This window comes from Mesoplodon mirus (assembly GCF_964341445.2).
Source record: "Mesoplodon mirus genome assembly, chromosome: 7".
Classification (NCBI taxonomy): Eukaryota; Metazoa; Chordata; class Mammalia; order Artiodactyla; family Ziphiidae; genus Mesoplodon; species Mesoplodon mirus.
Window position 1 is genome coordinate 25,328,145 of NC_138983.1, and position 20,315 is coordinate 25,348,459.

The window sequence follows — 20,315 nt, forward strand, 5'->3', positions numbered from 1 at the left end:
ACCCAAGGACAGATGGAAGCTACTAGGAGGTCACCATCATCACAGACACTTAGCCAGGCATGGTTCCAAGTGCCTTGCCCCTGTTCTTCAGTTAAGCTTCACAGCACAGGCCTAGGAGGTACAGGTTTGTTATCCTCTCTTGGTAGATGAGGGGTCACAGGCACAGAGAAGTTTAGTAACTTGTCCAAGGTCACAGAGCTGAGGAGTGAGCCAGGATTCAATCTTAGGATGTGTGGAATGGTCGTCTGCATTACCTCGCTCACTCTGGAGGGTGAGGAAGGGACTGGAGGGGCCATGACTGCAGCCAGGGGACCAGTTAGGAGGCTGTTGAGAAATCCAGCTAAGTGATGATGGTGACCAGGTAGTGGCAGCAGGATGGAGGGAAGTGGGCGAGGGGAGAGTGGATGGAACTCGGCGACTCAACGGGGTGGAGACCCAGGGTCTGGCGTAGGGTGTCTCCCCTCCCCCCTTTTCCCGTCCCTTGAGCCAAACTCACTGGGGAGGGGAGCAGCTCTAGAAACTTACTTGGCTAAGAAGCCCAAAGTCCAGGTGAGTTGGAGCATGAGGTGGGGTCAGGCTCTGACACAGGAGGTGGGTCTGAGAAAGGCAGCAGGGATTGGGCGGGAGTGGGGGGGGCAAGGGCACACGTGTGGCTCGGGTGACCACTGCCATCAAGGCTGCATTCACGCAGCAGGGGAGGATGCCTGTTCCAGGACAGGCCGGGCAGCCCTTGATGACTTCTTGGAGTTGTCATGAGGGTAGATGGGGACAACAGGTCTAACGTCGGGGCACACGTGAGCCTGGGCATGTTAGCCACTGGCCTCGCCCACAGGGTCCTCTAGGGACAGAGCTCTGCCATCACTGGGGGGAGCCCGAAGCCATCAATCCAGGGCCAGTCCTCCCTAAGAAAGCCTAAAAGTTTCAGAGCAGCCCCCAAACATCTCATTGGCTCTCACAGCACGAAGAGAAATGGCGGTCACTATTTGTTTTCTAGAACAGGAAACAGAGGCCCAAGGGGATCTAAGCAGTACTATTGTCCAATAGAAAGATAATGCAGGTCACATAGGTGATTTAAAATCGCTTAGTAGCCACAGAAACAAAAAGAAACAGGTGAAATGAATTTTAATAATATTATTTAACTTAATGTAGCCAAGATAGTATCATTTCAACATATAAAAAAATTAATGAAATGTTTTACATTCTTTTTTTCACACTAAGTGTTCAAAATCCAGTTTCGACACAACACGTGTTAATTCAGAGCAGCCACGTTTCAAATGCTCAAAAGCCACACATGGCCGGTGGCTGCTGCATTAGACAGCACAGGTCTAGACACTTGCCAAGGTCACTGCCGACTAAACTCAGGCCTCTGGGGGAGAGCCCTGCCATTGTGACGTGGCTCTTGACCCCAGGCCTGTCCCTGCAGCATCAGTGGCCTCCCTGTGGTCGCATTCCTGGTGGCCCACTCTAGGCAGGAGGAAGCCCGGCAGCCCCTGGGGCCAGTCCTGACAGCTGCTCACAGGCAGCAGCCCTTTGGGCAGCCAGTCCAGCCCCGCAGGCTGCCTGCCAGCAGCCCAGCTCCCTCAGCCAGCCTCCAAAAGGGCAGTTCTGCTCTGACTTCTGTGGACGCGTATGCATTCAAGTGACCTCAGGGAGATGCACGTGCCACAGATGGCTGGGCCTGGCCAAAACCAGCTACCAAATGCAGCAGGAGGCTGCCTTCCAGGCCAGGAAGGGGAGCTGCAGGCTGTCGCCTGGCTCCGAGCCTCTGTCCCTGGGCCTCCTCTCACCTGGGGGCTGCCCTGAGGCCATCCCTTAGCAGGTCACATCCCTGCAGATGTGACCTACCCCGCTCCCAGCCCTGGGCGTTCAGGGATGTCCTGCTGGCGCTGTGCTCAACACCCACTCAGCTCCCAGCACGGGGATGGCAGAGGAAGCCAGGCGTGGGCCCGGTACCACCTGGAGCCATGCGACACATGGACACATATGTGTGACTGTAGGATCGCCATGTGAGCTCCAGCAGGGGCCGCGGAAGGCCTTCGGGGGCCCCCGCTCCTCTGAGGGGGAGAGACTGATGTCTCCTGGACAGGCCTTGGGCCTGGATGAGGCTGGTGGGCCCTCCCCACTCCCCCCGCTCCCCCAGGTTGGGCTTCTTCCCTCTGGTGCCGCTTCCAGCCTGGGGGCCAGTCCTAACAGAGCCTGACTGTGCTGGCTGGAGCCATGTTTACTTACACACCTGCCAGCTCCTTGCTGGGGCCGCTTCTTCAGCCAACCAGGGAGAATCATTTTTCTTTTTCCAACTGGGAAACTCCCCAGTCTCCAGCGTGATGGCAGAGCTTGTAACTCAGACCTCAGCGTAACTAAATGTAGCCTCCCTCCCCACAGGCCACCTCATGTGGTGTCCCAGGGCCCTCTGCCCCCAAGAATACTGAAGGTCCTGGGCTGGTCAGCAAGGTGACCTCTGGACCAGATCCCTGTCCCAGCTCTGCAACTTAACTTTCCAGGAGGGAGTCGGGATCTGGCTGTCACCTCCATGTGGAGGCCTAGCGCCGACAGGAAGGTCAGGAGTTGGGATCCTGAGGGTGGCCTGTCAGAGTCGCCCCCTCAGAGCCCCACCTCCCCCTCTCCCAGCCTGATTTAGAATTTCGGTAAAAGGAGAAACGAGCGGCACGGTGCCTGGTGGTGAGCTGGAAGGGTTCTGGGGAGGGAGGGCAGCCCCCCTCCCTGGCCTCAGTTTCCCCAGCTGTGAGTAGTATCTGCCCTCCTGGGCTCATAGGTCTGTCATGAGGATTGAAGTGAAACCACTCTGTGGAAGGAAGCTTGCCACACGCATTCCAGGGAAAACACAAAAATGTCTGACGAGAGTTGGGGGAGGTGCAGACGTCAGCACACAGAGGTCAGGGGGCACCAGGAGGCCGGCAGCGCCTGGAGTGGCACTCCGGGGGTGCCGGGTGAGGACTGTGGTGCTGTGGGTCCATCTGGCGCTCACACGGGGCCTCTCCTCCCTACAGATGATGATGCAGTATCTGTACTACGGGGGAACAGAATCCATGGACATCCCCACGGGCGACATCCTGGAGGTGAGGACCTGGCCGGCCTGCCCGGCCCCAGGGGGAGGAGCAGGGAGGCCATGAGCCTGGCCCCCAGTCCCGCCATGCCTGTGTCCCTGGCCTGCAACATCTTCCAGGTCTCAACCCTGCTCTCAGAAACACAGCACTTGGAGAGATGAGGAGGGAAGGAAGGTGGCCACTGCAAGGACCTCCTGGTTCCCTGCTGGTCCTTGCTCTTCTGGCGACGGGAAGCGCCGTTCCAATAGAGTGTGGGAAATTGTGCACCCACGGAGCCCGGCCTCCCGGGCCACACCTCGGGGTTAGAAAGGGCCACCCCTGAGGATGGAAGGCCCAGGAGGATCACAAGGCAGCGAGGCCTCCCCCTCACCAGGTCACTGCTCAGAGAATGGACCCGCTGCTGGCCGGGCACCTGGCTAGAAGGTCACGTAGATGAGCAGGCAGCTTATAGTTGAAGGCCTCCTGACGTCAGAAATCCCAACCACCGTCTGTCACCCATCCGGTGCCTCCCGAGGTGTCCCAGCCAATACGTAGAGAGCCTAGAGTAGAAATAAATCTCGGCCGGCAGACTTGACTGGCAGCGGGCAAGGGCCCTGGAGGTCGGGAGGAAGCAGGGCACACAGCACAGAGCAGCCGTCTGTCCCTGATGCCTGGGCCACAGACCTGGCCACGCGTACCCACGGCCTCCTTTGCCTCCTGCCAGCTGCTGTCAGCTGCCAGCTTGTTCCAGCTGGACGCCCTGCAGCGGCACTGCGAGATCCTGTGCTCCCAGACCCTGAGCGTGGAGAGCGCCGTGAACACCTACAAGTATGCCAAGGTGAGGACCCCTGATGCCTGCCGGCTGCCTCCCAACACACACTCCGCTCCACTGTGGCCTGGCTAGAAAATGCAGGTGGCCAGGCAGCTTTGAAGGGCACTCTAAGTCCCTCTGGAGCCTGGCGTCACTGCCGCCCCGTGGGGCAGCATCGCAGCTTGGGAGCTGAGCCGTGAGCCGGGTGGGTCCCAGTTCCCATCCCAGCCGCGCCGTGCCAGGCTGTGAGACCTGGGCCAAGGAGCTGAGCCTCTCTGAGTCAGATCAGTTCCCCAGGCACTACTTGATTTTCTTCCCGGCATGGCCCTCTCTAGTCTTCCTCCTCTCAGCAAACGCTATGGTCCTCTGCCACATCTAGACACACTCCCGAAACACATCAGCACTCCCTCCCCCTCCCTCCATCTCCATTGTCCCCTCTCCTGGACAATTGCTGCCCTGGCCTCCACACTTCCTGGCTTTCAACCTGCAATCCACAAGACCCTTGGAAAAGTGTAAAGACCGTGTCACTCCCCTACTTAAACCCTCCAAAGGTTTTCCACTGCAAACTAAATAAAACCCAGCCCTTATCTGTCGCCCATTACGAGGGCCCCAGGACCCCGTCCACATCTCCCCTTCCGATGCCTCCCCTCTGCCTTCACCCAGCCACGCGGCCCACTTCTCTTTCTCAACTCACTCCCACCGCAGAACTCCTGCCATCACTGTCCCCTCCCCTCCGGTAAAGCTCTTCCCAAGCCCTGTTGATTTCCCCAGGCCTCCCCCGAGTCACACACCTCTCTGCTCCTTCACCCACTCTCACGTCCTCACAGCACTGACCACAGTCTGTGGCTTCCTGACCTGGTTGGTTCCTTGGCTTCCCTGTCTTCCTGAACTGGAACATCAGCTCTAAGACAGCATCGCAGACCTGGGCCTCGAGGCCTGCGCCCAGCGCCTGGCCCAGAGCAGGCACTCCATATTTGTTGACCTAAAATAGTTACTGGCGTTTACCAGGTGAACACTCGTGTGCTGGGCCTTGTGCTGGACATCCCACAGTGGGCAGTCCCTGCCCTTAGTGAGGGAGCTGCCAATCCAATAGGGATGACTGGCATTCAACAGGCCGTCACCAGCGGGACCTAGGCCAAGAACAAGATTTCAGGGATGTTCCTGGTGGCACAGCTGGGATTTGAACCCCGATCAGTCTAACCCCAAGGAGAGGCTTATGGAAGGAATTCAGATAAGGGGCCAGTCACCCCAAGAGATAGGACATGCCTCCCCCAGGTTGAGGCTTGAAGCTGGGCCTTAGCCCATGGGTACTATTTGGAGGTGAGGGTAGGGGGAGGTTTCAGGCAGGGCTGTGCTGACACAGTGGGTCTCACCCCCTCCCTCTCCCTGCCCCACAGATCCACAGCGCCCCCGAACTGGCCCTGTTCTGCGAGGGCTTCTTCCTCAAGCACATGAAGGCCCTGCTCGAGCAGGACTCCTTCCGGCAGCTCATCTACGGCCGCAGCAGCAAAGTGCAGGGCCTGGACCCACTGCAGGACCTGCAGAGCACCCTGGCCGAGCGCGTGCACTCTCTCTACGTCACCTCACGTGTGTGAGGTTGGGGGATGGCTGGCTCTGGGCCGGGCTCTGTCACCAGGCATCCTAGCGGGTGAGAAGGGCCGGGAACAAGTGCTTCCCGGGGTGTCTGGGCCAGCACGTAGCCAGGGCCTGTGGACACGCTGGCGCCCTGCTGGGTGGAGGCTGGCCCTCTTGGAGCCAGACCTGAGCGGGCCCAGAGCTAACCACGGGCTCAACCAGTGATGGGCCAAGGGCAGGTGTGGCCAAAAGGTAGCCCTTCCCCCCACCCCTCCCCAACATCTACCGCTCGCACCTTGAGGGCCGCCATGCACTCACCCTCGTGTGATCCTGATTCAGCTCTGCTCAACACAGCTTCAGATGGTGCCCTCCCCCCGGGGCCTCAGGCAGCTCAGACTGTCCTAACTGGGGCTCTTCAGGGGTGTGGGCATCCTTATGAATGTACAGAATGTATGTTCTGTTTGGGCCCCAGGCCATTTCAGTCAAAACTTGGTATTTTCCCTCAATGTCACGTCAGAAAGGCTGCCCAAACCCTGAACTTATTCAGGGCTGTGCCTTTGAAAGACTTGATGTGGGCCTCCAGGGGGCTGGGGATCGTGCACAGAGGGTCACTTTGAGTCCATTTTCAGTCCATTCTCTTGGTGTCTGGCCTCACAGAGGCCCTCCTTTGGGACGGGGGTGGAATCGCCATCCTGCTCAGTGAGTGGTAGAAGGCAGTTAGTTCCCCTGAATGCCTTTAAAGCTTTTGGTCTGAGCCAAGAGTGGCATGGGGTACAATGGAGGAGCCTGGTGGCCTCAGCTTTTGTTGCTGCTGTTTTCAGGGTCGATGCTGAAATCCCAAGCCTAGAATTAGGCTGCCTCTGTGGGCTCTGGAGGCAGAGCCCTAAACGGCCCCCCCTGGTCCAGTTTCTCCAGTGAAAAAGTCCTTTAATTTGGATTGGAGAGCAGGGCCCACACTTCCCATTGGGAACTGCGGGTCTTGGGGATTTAAAGGACGGGGCATGGGTGGAAGGGAAGGACTGGGAGAGGAGGCCCTTCTACTTCTTCCCCACTACCTGCCCCTGACATTCTGCAGGCTCCAGGCTCTCCTGGGGTGGACACACATCGTTGGGCCTAGACCCTTGTCGTATTTATGGGCCAGACACTGGGGGCACCTTCTGGACAGCTTGTGCTGGATGTCACCTTCAGCTGTCTGGCCGTACCTTAGAAACTATTTATTCACCAGAAGCCCCAGGCACTTTAGGAGGTGTCACTTCGGTCACCTTGAAAAACCCCTGGGGGCTTGCAACCCTGGAAAATATTTTCAACTAGCTGCTTGAGCTGGATGTACAAAGGAATAGGCGTTATTTTATTGCTGTAATATTGTACGATACTGTAACTATACATTAATGTTGTCACTTATTGTAAATGTACTATGGTTTTATTAACAATAAACACTTGTTAACAATGACCTTGGCCTCATGGCTCCTGCTAGAGGGTTACCCAAAGTTCTGAGCTGGGGAGGAGCCCATTTAGGACCAGGAAGAGAACCCAGAGCTGATTCCCTGGTTACTTGGGGCACCCATGTCTCAGAGCGAAAGAACCCCTGCTGGAAGCTGTGCTGTGGCCACCTGCCAACCCCTGCCCTACCCCACTTAGTACCTGAGCCTGGGTCCAGCCCTCGCTGGGCCTTAGTTTTCCTGTTCTGTCAAATGGGGTAGGTGTGTTCCCATTCGTTAAGCACTTACGTGCCACTGAGCTGGACTGGAAGGACGGGAACACAATGCCAGGAATAGGACAGCTGTCAGATTTTTCACAGAACTGGAACAAATAATCCTAAAATTCATATGGAACCACAAAAGACCCAAAATTGCCAAAGCAATCCTGAGGAAAAAGAAAGCAGGAGGCCTAACCCTCCCAGACTTCAGACAATACTACAAAGCTACAGTAATTAAAACAACATGGTATTGGCACAGAAACAGACATATGGATCAGTGGAACAGAACAGACAGCCCAGAAATAAACCTACTCACCTATGGTCAATTAATCTTCAACAAAGGAGGCAAGAATATACAGTGGAAAAAAGACAATCTCTTCAGCAAGTGGTGTTGGGAAAGCTGGACAGCTGCATGCAAATCAATGAAGTTAGAACACACCCTCACACCATACCCAAAAATAAACTCAAAATGGCTTAAAAACTTACTTAAATATAAGACATGACACCATACAACTCCTAAAAGAGAACATGGGCAAAACATTCTCTGACATAAATCATACCAATGTTTTCTTAGGTCTGTCTCCCAAGGCAACAGAAATAAAAGCAAAAATAAACAAATGGGACCTAATCAAACTTAATAAGCTTTTGCAAAGCAAAGGAAACCATCGATGAAACAAACAACCTACAGACTGGAAGAAAATATTCACAAATGATGTGACCAACAAGGGCTTAATTTCCAAAATATACAAACAGCTCATACAGCTCAATATCAAAAAACAAACAAACAACCCAATCGAAAAATGGGCAGAAGACATAAAGAGACATTTCTCCAAAGACATACAAATGGCCAATAGGCACATGAAAAGATGCTAATAATTAGAGAAATGCAAATCAAAACTACAATGAGGTACCACCTCACCCCGTCAGAATGGCCATCATCAAAAAGTCTACAAACAATAAATGCTGCAGAGGGTGTGGAGAAAAGGGAAGCCTCCTACACTGTTGGTGGGAATGTAAATTGGTACAGTCACTGTGGAGAACAGTATGGAGGTTCCTCAAAAATTAAAAATAGAGTTGCCATATGACCCAGCAATCCCATTCCTGGGTATATATCCAAACAAAACCATAATTCAAAAAGATACATGCACCCCTATGTTCACAGCAGCACTATGTACAATAGCCAAGACATGGAAACAACCTAAACGTCCATGGACAGATGGATAAAGAACATGTGGAACATACATACAATGGAATATTACTCAGCCGTGAAAAAGAACTCAGCAACACAGATGGACCTAGAGATTATCGTACTAAGTGAAGTCAGACACAGAAGGACAAATACCATATGATATCACTTATATGTGGAATCTAAAATACGACACAAATGAGCATATCTATGAAACAGAAACAGACTCAGAGCACAGACCTGTGGCTGCCAAGGGGGAGGGCAGTGGGGGAGGGGTAAACTGGGAGTTTGGGATTAGCAGACACAAAGCATTATATACAGAAGGCATCAACAACTAGGTCCTACTGTATAGCACAGGAACTAGATTCAATATCCTATGATAAACCATAATGGAAAATACAAAAAAGGAGATTATATATATATATATAACAATCACTTTGCTGTAGAGCAGAAATTAACATTGTAAATCAACTATACTTAAAAGTGTTTAGAAAGACAGCCGCCAGGGGCTTTGCTGATCTGCCCCGAGGCCAGGTTCCCCACACCCCTGATGCAGGGGGCTGCTGGGATAGTTGTTTGCAAACCTTCCCTCACACAGTCAAAATCTGTGTGGCTCAGCACAGGAAGAGGGGGGCCTGAGGAGGGACCCCCGCCCTTTGGTGGCTGCTGCCTTCAGACCCTGCTGAGCCCAAGCTGGCTGTGTCACCTGTTAATGCAGGGAGGACCGGAAGCCGGTGACTCAGGCCCAAGGGTTTTCTGGGGTCAGCTGTAGTTTGTCTTAGGTGCGAAGTCCAGGCAGAAATAAAGGCTTTGAAAAATGTTTCCTGCCTGAAGCAGGCAGAGAAATTCCTAAGGCCGCTGGGAACACTGACTGGAGTGGCTGTGGTTTGGTGACCGACAGGCCAGGACTCCGGAGCTGGGGGACAACGTGAAGACCGCACGTGGTCAGTCCCAGGAAAGGCCTGCTGTGGGCTTTGCTTGGTGGAGCCCAGGCAGGGCAGCCTGGGGCCCTGGCCTCCGTGGGGAGAGGGCTCAGCACGGACCATGGCGCCCTCTGGGGGCCTTGGGGAGGAGGCGCGCCCCTCAGCACCATCCTCCTGGTCCGAAGGCCCCTGAGGGAGCTTGGGGTGTGGTCCGTCCCCAGCACTCGCCACCTGCAGGGGATCCCCCGCGGAGGTCCATGTCCACCCTCCCCACAAGTCCCCCAGCCCCGCAGGACGTGCCTCAGTCAAGCACGCAGCCTAAGACGCAAGATCTAGTCAGCACCTGGCTCCAGACGGGAGCTCAGCCATATTTTCTCTTTTTGGGGGGCAGACGGTTGAAGGGAAGGTGAGATAAGGGAGGGGTGGGACGCTTTTGAGCCTGCGTGTAGCAGAAACACGCTCTAAAGCAAGCACTTAAATAATTAGAAAAAAATCGGACATTCTCCAAGGGGCCAGGAGGACTAGAACAGAAATGGGGGTGTGTCTGGTCACCTCACTTGCCCCGGCGGCCGGGCCTCCTCGTCGGGACACTGCTCCAGAGCATGGGGGCACCTCTCATCCGCTGCCTGCTCCAGGCTGTCGGCAGCCAAAGGCAGGCCAGGAAGAAGACGGTGAACTTCTCTGTAGCAGGAGTCCCTGCAAAGCAAGGGGGACTTGGTTCCGCTCTAGCTGCCCTGCAGGCAGTGAGAAGCTGGGCTAACTCAGCCAGCATCTCCACAGGAAAGCCATCCAGAGCAGAGGGAGCCCGAGTCCAGCCCGGGCCACCAAGGCCGACCCCGAGCCTGCCCTCCTCAGCAGCGTCTGGCCCCTGCTTTCCTCCTCCCCATACTTCCCTTTCCTTTCTGCTCCTGCTGGTTGGTTGCCCGATAGCATCCAGATGCCAGATTATCACAGCTTTCTCCTCAGGAGAACCACTGCAAGCAACGCAAGAAAAGCTTCAGCACCTCCCTTTCCTGCCGCCCCACCCTTCTGCAGAATCCACACCACCTTTCAACTTTCACCAGTTGTTTACAGAGTGGAGGGCAGCCACCTGGAGTCTGAACTGCCTATTCAGGCCCTGGGGATGCCAACCCCGCCCCCTCCAGGCTTTCGGACCCGGGGCTAGTGTAATGGCCTCTGATAATGAGTCTACATTTGTCCAAGGTGACGGTCACTGATTTCCTCCCCTCCCCCAGCCTCAGCAGCCCCCTTTGTGTCCTGGTCACCCCGGAGTCCTCCGGGACGTGGGGGACAGATGAGCACTGGAAGCGCTGAAGCTGGCCAGTACTGGCCCCCTCCCAGCTCGGGCGGGCGGGCGGCGGGCGGGGTGGGGGGGTGGAGACCATTGAGGACTCTTCTTTGTTCCGCTTCTGCAGCCCCTTCCCCAGGCTGGTGACAGCATTCATAGGCCGCCTATCTGAATGCATTTTGCAAGTGAGATTTCCCGAGACAGCGAGCTTTACAGATGTCACTCTGTCTGGAGGCCAGATGGTGAGGTCTGGGGGAGGCGTGCCTTTTCAGGTTTGGAGGAGAACCCAAGATCACACCACCAAGTGCAGAGACCTGTTTAGGGACACACGCTTTGCAAATAAAAAGGCCAAGGCTGTACATAGTAGGCGAAATGCTCACTTCCTTTTCATGCACAAAGGGAAAGGCTGTCAGTCAAGAGGCTCGTCAGAGAACACAGAGCTGGACTGCTCTGACTACAAAGCGCACGCTCCTAGCTGCCCTGGTGGGCCTCTTCTAGCACAGGCTGTGGTTTAGAACAAAGCCAGCCAGGCCTCATTCAGTCCATCTAAGCGCTCGTGGGTAACGGAGCAGCTCCCCGGGTTACACTGGCACATGCCACAGAACCCAGAGAGGCTTGGTGAGTGCCTGCTGCACGCCAGGCACCGTTCTCAGCTCCTCAGGCCGGCCCGTGAGGGAGGTGCTGTCATTACCACCTGCGGTTTACAAAGATGTGGACCTGGGTTACGAGGTGTGCCCCAGGTCACAGCAAGGGCCAGGCAGAGCCAGTGTCAAGGCCAGGAAGGCTCCCTGGAGCAGATCAGAGGGCGGGCGTTGGGGCTAGAGGGGCCGAGCAAGGGCTCGGCCGATCTGGGTCCTGCACCTGTGGGACGATGTGGCTAGAGAGCTTTAAGATGCCATTCGGCTCAGACCATTTGGGGCTGTGACTTTGCTTTTTAGCCACTCTCCTTAAGAAAATCCTCTTTGAAAGGCAGGCTCAGGCACTCACCTGAGAAAAATGGATCAAAAATTTTTTTCATCTCATTAAACTTTCCTTCAGACTTAACAGGGGGTCTGCAGCTCCAGGAGACAAAAGGCCCTACGCCTACGGGGACAAGGCACGGCGGTCCCAGGTACACAGTCAGAATCTGCTTGTCTCCCCGTGGCCATCTGTCCTGGGAGTTGCACGTTTAATCCTCTTTGGTCCAGAAGCTCCCTTTTCTTCCCTGTCCACACACTAGACTTCTAGGAACCAGATTACCTATCAGGGCTGACGAAAGGATCTATTTGGACTCACTGAGGACCAGTCCTTTTAAAGTCTATGAAAAACCAAGGAAGATCAGTAACCAAGGCCACCACATGAATTTTTTAAAAATAAGGAAAAATACAGAAGCTGAAATCCGACACGGTCAGCGAGCTCCAAAGGATCGCCATTAACCCACATGCGGAGGCGGGGAGAAAGGCGGATCAGAACCAGAGCATGACAGAACTGACTTCCACTCTGAGCTCTCCTTGCACCTGGTGAAGTGGATGAGGAACAATCCTATAGAACCAGCAGAGGGGAAATTCCCTGGCCGTCCAGTGCCTAGGACTCTACGCTTCCACCGCAGGGGGCCCTGGTTCGATCCCAGGTTGGGGATGCAGGGTCAAGGTTTCAATAACAATGGTATCAGATTCGGGACTGGAAAGCAGACACCATCAAACATTCCAAAACACACACGAAGCCACCACATAATCTCTGTGGAGACCAAATGACCTGACGGGGGCTTGGCAGAAGAGGCCCAGCTGCTGGCTTCCAGGTGCCATCCCAAGTCCCTCGGAACCACCACAGTGAGCACCGGTCAGCACGGCCACTTCTCCCATGGGCTCCTGGGCCAGTAAGCCCTGGCCACGCTGCCCACCCTCCGCCTTGATGCCAGCACCCTCCCAAGTGTACCGGCAGCCAGGATCCACCAAAAGAAATGAGCAAAGTGCAACTTCCACCTACATTCAGTTGATGAGCACACAGGCAGCTGATCTTTCTAGGATGTAATTTATTAAAAATAGATTCTCTAACCCCCTCAACCCCTGCTAGCAAAAGGGTCTTTGCCAACATTTTTTCCCAAATGGATGGAATAACAGGTATTGGGGACTCAGATGTCATATCCTTCCTATCCTAATAACTCAGGCTTTTCTGGGCCACTGGCAGGGCCAGGAGAGGAAAGGCACACGGCAGTGTGGGTCCCAGGACACCAGTCCTGGCTGGACTAGAGCCTCTGCGGCTCCAGGCCCCAGGGAGTTTGGACAAGTTCATAACAAGGGGCCCTGGTGCTCCCCCAGCAGCCTCCTGAACATCCCCAGAAGACTGTGTACTTGACGCCCGAGAAGGAACAACAGCCAGCGTGGCTTCTACACGTGCGAGAAGGAACCGAAAAACCTGGGCCCAAAGCAAAATATGAACGAATGGGAAAGACAGGCCTGGACGGTGGGGAGGAGAGACGGTGCCAGAGGTTTGCCAACCATCGAGTTCTAAGCTGACCCATTCAGAAGTGACTGCTTTTAATAGTCTAGTCAGCTGCCACTCAGTCCAGCCAGAGACAGTTCAGAAAGTCAGGGTATCTCCTTACGAGTCAGCCACCGACACCCAAGTTACTCTCCACTATTTCTTCCACTTCAGTTTTGCATCTTTTTTGTTCTTGACATCTCTGTTTTTCTTGAACTTTTTGTTCTGTTTGGGTTCTTGTTTGGCTTCCAACTTCCTTTTCTTGTCACTGGAGAAGAAAAAACAGGAATAGAAAGAGAAAGAATGAAGCATGCCTGGCTCTGTAACCTTTCAGACTGCTTTGCTTTAAGCTTGCTTTGCTCTGTCTGAAAAAGGGTTTCCGCCATCTGAAACGTGATGTAAGAACGTGCAGTCACACAGCAATGTCCTCCGCAGGCCTACAGGGCATTGTGCTGGGGTCTGGGGGTACACCACACCAGCCCAGCTCCTGCCCTGACCAAGCTCTCAGTCTGTGGAGGAACAAATCTACGCCTTAACTCCTGAAATCTGTACGTTCCCCCCTCCCAAGACTTTAAGAAAAATCTAAGGCGTTACAAGGAAAATTCCTTCCCACCACTTACCACTAAGGATTACCCTGGAAACCAGACATATTATCCCAGTGATGAAGATAGTCCATAATACACAGCATGAAACTCCCAGGAAAACCATACTTTTTGATGTGTTATTTTATTTTTCCTAAATGAGAAGAAAACCCAAAGGAATAGTAACTCGGGTACACATTTCAGCTGGCTGGTAGGTTCCTCACAGATAGATTAACGTGAGAATAGCTTGGCAAATGGCCACCTTCCTTTCCCCTTATAGGTTAAAGATTCTCTCCAGTGTCATTTTGCCCTGGAAACAAACACCTCCCTATAAGGGGAGGGTGAGCAATTCTGTCCTGAGACCTAACATCACCTCAGTGAAGTGACTGATCAGAAAACAGAAGGCCTCAAAGAATTCGGAATGACAGTTATCAGTATTTTTACAGAACCAGGCCATCTCCACACCAGGCCCAGAGCCGGCCTTGTTCAAAGCCACCACACTCAATACGCAGCTATCGCGGGCCCTGGGCCGCATCTGCCATATTGTCCAAACCAGAAATTAGGACACACTGACAGCGGGCTTTCATGCCACATCAGAGACCATCAGGAAAATGAGGCTAGCACCGATGCTGGAATCTTCCAGGTAGCACAGTGATTTATGGAGACAGGAGAAGAGAATATCTGATTTCTGGGAACTACGGTTCCTAGAGTCACAAGATTTCCTCTTTCCAAATAAACTCTTCAGGGGACCCTGTTTATGGCAATGCCAAGAACTCACCCTCCCACAAACCCACAAACCCCCAAACCAGCTGTGGAAGCCTCATCTCCAGAGGCCCAGGGCAGGGGAGGCCTCACTGTCTTCCCAAGGGAAACTCCAGTGAAAGTGCCACCCCACGGAACCACTGTCATCTACAAACACACCGCTCTGCAGAAAAGCAGCTGAGGGCAAAGGTTTTCGAAGAGTAGTCCAGGGAGTCCTGGAGTCCCCCAAGACCCCTCCTGGTGGGCCCCAAAGTCAAAACTGTTTTCGTAATAATCCTAATACATTATTTGCCTCTTCCACTTTCATTCTCTCCCAATTGTTTTGTTTTCCAGAGGCTACAAGATGTGTGAAAGCACAACAGATTGAATGCAGAAGCAGACAGGAGAATCCAGCTGCTTTCTAGTATGCCAGATAGTTAAAAGATTCGCAAAAATGTAAATGCAAAACAATGCCACTCATCTAAAATTTTTATGAGAAAGGTATTTTTAAAAACAAAAAACCCATAATGAGTCCATGACTGTTAATTCTGAATGAATAAACATTTTTTTTAATTTCTGTTTTTCATTTCTAAAATGGGAAATTTTTTTAATTTAATTTTTTTTATACAGCAGGTTCTTATTCGTTATGTATTTCATACATATTAGTGTATACATGTCAGTCCCGATCTCCCAGTTCCTCCTACCACCACCACCACCTCCCCCCCACCCCCGCTTTCCCCCCTTGGTGTCCATACATTTGTTCTCTACAACTGTGCCTCTAAAAAATGGGAAATAGTGATAGATAAAACCCACATGCACAAAAGCCCTTTGGGGTCCTCAATAATTTTTATGATATAAAGGAACTCTTGAGATCCAAAACTTTGAGAACCACTGGCTTAGAGGAAGGAGAGTATAACAGGTAAAACTCTGGGCTTTGCAGTGGACAAACCTGGTCCTGATTCTGGCTCTGCGTCTTACTAGCTATATGCTTCTTGGGAAGTCACTTAACACCTGAGAGCCTCAGTTACTTCATCTTTAAAGAAGTGATATACCCATAAAACTCCTAGAAGAGAACATAGGCAAAACATTCTCTGACATAAATCATACCAATGTTTTCTTAGGTCAGGCTCCCAAGGCAATAGAAAGAAATAAAAACAAAAATAACAAATGGGACCTAATCAAACTTACGAGCTTTTGCACAGCAAAGGAAACCATAAACAAAATGAAAAGACAACCTACAGAATGGGAGAAAATATCCGCAAATGATGCGACAGACAAGGGCTTAATTTCCAAAATATACGAACAGCTCGTACAACTTAAAAACAAAAAAAACAACCCAATCGAAAAATGGGTAGAAGACCTGAAGAGACATTTCTCCAAAGACATACAGATGGCCAATAGGCACATGAAAAGATGCTCATCATTGCTCATTATCAGAGAAATGCAAATCAAAACTACAGTGAGGTACCATCTCACGCCGCTCAGAATGGCCATCATTAAAAAGTCTACAAATAACAAATGCTGGAGAGGGTGTGGAGAAAAGGGAACCTTCCTACACTGCTAGTGGGAATGTAAAGTTGGTTCACCCACTGTGAAAAACAGTATGGAGGTTCCTCAGAAAACTAAAAATAGAATTACCATATGATCCAGCAATCCCACTCCTGGGCATATATCCGGACAAAACTATAATTCAAAAAGATACATGCACCCCTATGTTCACAGCAGCACTATCCACAATAGCCAAGACATGGAAACAACCTACATGTCCATCAACAGAGGAATAATGGATAAAGAAGATATGGTACAGATATACAATCGGATACTACTCAGCTGTAAAAAAGAACGAAATAATGCCATTTGCAGCAACATGGATGCAACTAGAGTTTATCATACTAAGTGAAGTAAGTCAGAAAGACAAATACTGTATGAGACCACTTATGTGTGGAATCTAAAAATGACACAAATTGAACCTATCTATGAAACAGAAACAGGGACTTCCCCGGTGGTCCCGTGGGTAAGGCTCCACACCCCCAGTGTAGGGGGCCCAGGTTCGATCCCTGGTCAGGGAACTAGATCCAGCGTGCGTGCCGCACTAAGAGTCCTGCGTGCCACAACTAAGAGGTCCGCATGCCGCAACTAAAAGATCCCGCATGCTGCAAGGAAGATCCCGCGTGCCGCAACTAAGACCCAGCACAGCCTAAATAAATAAATAAATAAATAAATAAATATTAAGGGGAAAAAATAGAGATCAATAGAGCAAATCTGGGGAAAAGACAGGGTCACAGCAATTTAAAAAAGCACAAATAACGAAGAAGCTGTGTGTTTTATCAAGGAAGGTTTCAAAAACGACATACACAAATTGAACTATATATGTGTATAACACACATAAAACCCTATTAAAAAAGCAAAATAATAACCAGGTTTGAGGGGGTATAGTGCAAGGGTGAGTTTAGAGAGATCAAGCTTAATAAGCCTGAAAAAAAACCCAAAACAACAGAAACAGAACCTCAGAGATAGAGAATAGACTGGGGGTTGCCAAGGGGGAGGGGGGTGGGAGAGGAACGGATTGGGAGTTTGCGATTAGCAGATGCAAACCGGTATATACAGAATGGATAAACAACAAGGTCCTGTGATAAACCGTAATAGGAAAGAATATGAAAAAGAATGTACACATATGTATAACTGAGTCACTTTGCTGTACAGCAGTAATTAACACATTATAAATCAATCATACTTCAATAAAAATAAATAAATAAAGCAGTGATGTACGAAAAAAGCCCACCTCAGTTTTGAGCATGAAGGGGATGCTGCATTAAAGCCCCTAGTAAGTGCTCAGGTAGCGGCAACTCTAAGGCCGTTGTTCTCAAGCCTGTCTCCCTGGCATGTCTGAGAATACGGGGGATGCAGAGATCCAGGCCTAAGCAATGGCCCTGCCTGATCAGTGGGAGCTATGATACAAAAATAGCATCCCTCAAAGGAAAGAACAGTGACTTTCCTCAAAGCTTTTGCTCCAACCTCCTATTTCCCAGAGAAAGTTACCAGCGAAGCAGAGAGGCCAGAATGCCTCCCCTGCCTGATGTATGCTAGCCCCTCACCTTTTCAGGCTGACAACTGAGGCATTCTGCCCGGCTTTGTTCAAAACTTCATTCCATTCTTCATCGTCCCCACGGATTATGTATCTAAAAAATAAAAGGAAATATCAAAGCCTGCTCAAAAGAAGAGAAGCCCGCTTAAAAGAAAGTAAGAGAGTGACAACGTTTTCATCACACACGTCCTACCACGAAAGCCAGGCCGAGCTGCACCAGCCTTTGAACGGCTGACAGCAGGGGACAGGCGTGCAGCTGAGCTCCAGGGGACAGGAACTTCACCGGAACAAGCACGGTCAGGCCTGCCAGCAGGGGTCGATCCGCACAGAAGGCAGCTGCCCGGCTTCTCCTACCTGACTCTCAGCAACTGCCCACCAGAGGAGCCTCCTGTCACCCCCAGCATCTCCTTGCTCACTGCCACCTCCACAGCCCACACGCCCTTGGACTGGGCCCTGTCTGCCCCACCTCGCCCCACCTCTCTGGGATCTGGCAGTCCTGACAAGTCAAGGCTTTGATGCTGCAAAGCGGTGGGCAGAGCCCAATACTTTGCCCACAGACCTCCCGGCCACCTCCATCTCACATCCAACAACCACCATCACTAATGACCCAGCAACGGGACTACAGGTCAAAGAGGCTCAGAGGCCACCAAGTCTGGAGCGGTTATTCACATCAATCTACCAGGCGGGTACCACCATTATAGCTGCAGCTCAAAGAGGACTGCAATCTCCAGGGCATGGAGGGTTCTAGAACAAGGGGTTTTGTTGGTTCGTTGGCAGTAGGATCTTTTCTTCAAACAAATTCACATCAAAAGCCAAATATTAAAAAGTGGCCACTGAAAGTGGATGCTCATGGGTCAGCATCCCCCCGCCCTAAGGGGCCCGGGGCATGACATGGGACCCACGGGATCTCAGGAACACGACCTGCAAGTCATGACTTACAAAGTGGCAGAGCTGATCTAGGGAAAACAAATCCTTCAAAATTATGCAGTTAGTCAATTAGTAGGTTTTTAGCTGCTCGTGCTTCTAAAAATAATCCCATGAAACACAGCTTCCAGGGCACACAGGAAGCGAATCAGAAGCAACCAGCAGAGGTTCCGTGCTTCCCACGAGGGGCCTTACTGAGCGAGGTCCAGGTTCTTCAGCTTCCCCACTTCTTTCTTGTGTTTCTCCTCGAACTCCTTTGCTGCTTCGTCCTGTGGTCGAAGTCCCATACAGAGAGTAGGTCAGAGTCAGGCAGGGGACAAATGGCAGGGAAAGGCCAGGGGGCAGAACATGACCACGACGACCAGCAGGCCTCTCCTTCTGCACGTTTCCCTCCCACAGCGTTAGAGGCAGCTCTTACTCAGTGTGTATTAACATAAAACGTGCCTTCTGAGAACCTAAACGATCAAACAAGTAGTTCACAACAGCAGCCGCCGTACTGCCAGCTCGCACACGCGCTCAGCGGGGGGCCTCGTCAAGGGCCGGGTGGGCACGCGAGGGGCAGGGAGACTCGGGGAGCGTGCCCCTCACACCCCCAGAACACTAGCATCGGGGACTCTCCTACAGGGGAGAGGGCGGATGTTCGGTGTTCGTACCAGGTCGTCACTCAGCGTCTTCATCGTGGGCTCCATAACCACGGCCTTCACTGCCACCATTTGCTCCTCGATGGCCTTCTCCTGCACCTCATTAAACAGCTACAAAAGACCAAGGCCAAGAAGCAGAAGGTGAAGGAGCAGCAGAGGCCCAGTCACTCGGTAGCAGGTCGTTCCACACGCGCCCTGCACGGTTTAGGAGAACACACGCTCACGGGGGCCACAGGGAATCCCCGACTAGAGATATCACACTCCCGTCAGGGGTGCCTCTGGGAGAGAACGCGGAACGTCACAGATCCAGCTGAAGTTCCCCATACCTGTGTGTGTGCGTGTGCGTGTGCGTGTGTGTGTGAGAAGATCTGCAGCAAACACAGCCAAATGTTAACATTTCTGCATCCTGGGGCAAGGAGTGGGCTTGACACATTTTCAACACAGGCCAAAGCCCTGCCCCGAGCTGAGGTTACCTTCACAACCTTGCGGATGATCCGGTTGAAAAGTCCCATCAACTGGCCTGAGGGCAGCTCAATCTCCTTTTCCAGCTGGTCCACAGACTTGTGCTGTAGGCCAATCCCCAAGAGAAGAGCCTGGGGGACGGAGAATCTGTTGGAGTGGCTGCCAGGACAGGCTTTTGCCCATTAAAACGACACCAAGAACCAGAGTTACACTCTCTTGACCAAAACACTGACTGACACTATTGTGGAATCTTCCCATTCATCCTGTTACTGAAACCACCAGGAAAACTCCCTCCTCCTGAAATCTCCAAACTAACTTCTTATCCCGGCAAATAGCTGCTTTACGGCTACGTTACAAGTACAAGGTGCTCCTGGACCTCTGATGAAGCAGAGTAAGAATCAAGGCAACGTGGTGGGGTGGAAGAACGTGGGTCCGGACTGCAGCACTTCTACTTACTTACTGTACTGCTGCTGGGCACACAGCTCGGCTGGAAAGCCCAGGAGTCCCCACGTGTAAAAGCGGAGACCACTAACCCCCGCATCAGCACCACGAAGAATTAAATGCACAAAGTTACGTCAAAGCATCCGACCAACACCCAGCATATAAACTGCTCCACGAAACCAGCACACGAGCAGCAGGTAACCTACCGACTGGGCAGCAGACAGGGCCAGGTCCCCCAGCTGGTTCAGGAAATACATCCGGGAGATGGCCGGGATCATGTCCATGATGAGGTGATAGTCAACCATGTTCCGTGAATACATCTCCAGCCTCTTCAGGTCATAGGGGAGGAAGAGTGCTTCCAGCTCCTCCCGGCACAGGGCTGGACATGCGACAGAGCCAGACGGGTCAGGTGAGCCCAACGCCCTTGCAGGGTCTGACGAGATTCCCAGAAGGCACT

At 52.3% G+C, this 20,315-nt stretch overlaps 2 protein-coding genes across 4 annotated transcripts in view; one reads left to right on the forward strand and one right to left on the reverse strand.

Moving 5' to 3' along the window:
* The window catches only part of ABTB2 (ankyrin repeat and BTB domain containing 2), a 183,666-nt gene extending 176,786 nt beyond the window's left edge, over positions 1-6,880 (forward strand). For both annotated transcript variants that reach the window (XM_082626540.1, XM_082626541.1), the window contains exons 15-17: positions 3,009-3,077; positions 3,769-3,882; positions 5,253-6,880. In XM_082626540.1, the coding sequence (XP_082482666.1) occupies positions 3,009-3,077; positions 3,769-3,882; positions 5,253-5,450 (381 nt within the window). In that variant the 3' untranslated portion in view covers positions 5,451-6,880. The remainder of the gene's footprint in view (positions 1-3,008; positions 3,078-3,768; positions 3,883-5,252) is intronic.
* Positions 6,881-12,514: 5,634 nt separating this feature from the next.
* The window catches only part of NAT10 (N-acetyltransferase 10), a 39,690-nt gene continuing 31,889 nt past the window's right edge, over positions 12,515-20,315 (reverse strand). For both annotated transcript variants that reach the window (XM_082628446.1, XM_082628447.1), the window contains exons 24-29: positions 20,065-20,237; positions 19,429-19,548; positions 18,968-19,066; positions 18,510-18,583; positions 17,401-17,484; positions 12,515-13,251 (exon numbers count right to left, since the gene is read on the reverse strand). In XM_082628446.1, coding sequence (XP_082484572.1) covers positions 13,140-13,251; positions 17,401-17,484; positions 18,510-18,583; positions 18,968-19,066; positions 19,429-19,548; positions 20,065-20,237 — 662 coding nt within the window. In that variant the 3' untranslated portion in view covers positions 12,515-13,139. The remainder of the gene's footprint in view (positions 13,252-17,400; positions 17,485-18,509; positions 18,584-18,967; positions 19,067-19,428; positions 19,549-20,064; positions 20,238-20,315) is intronic.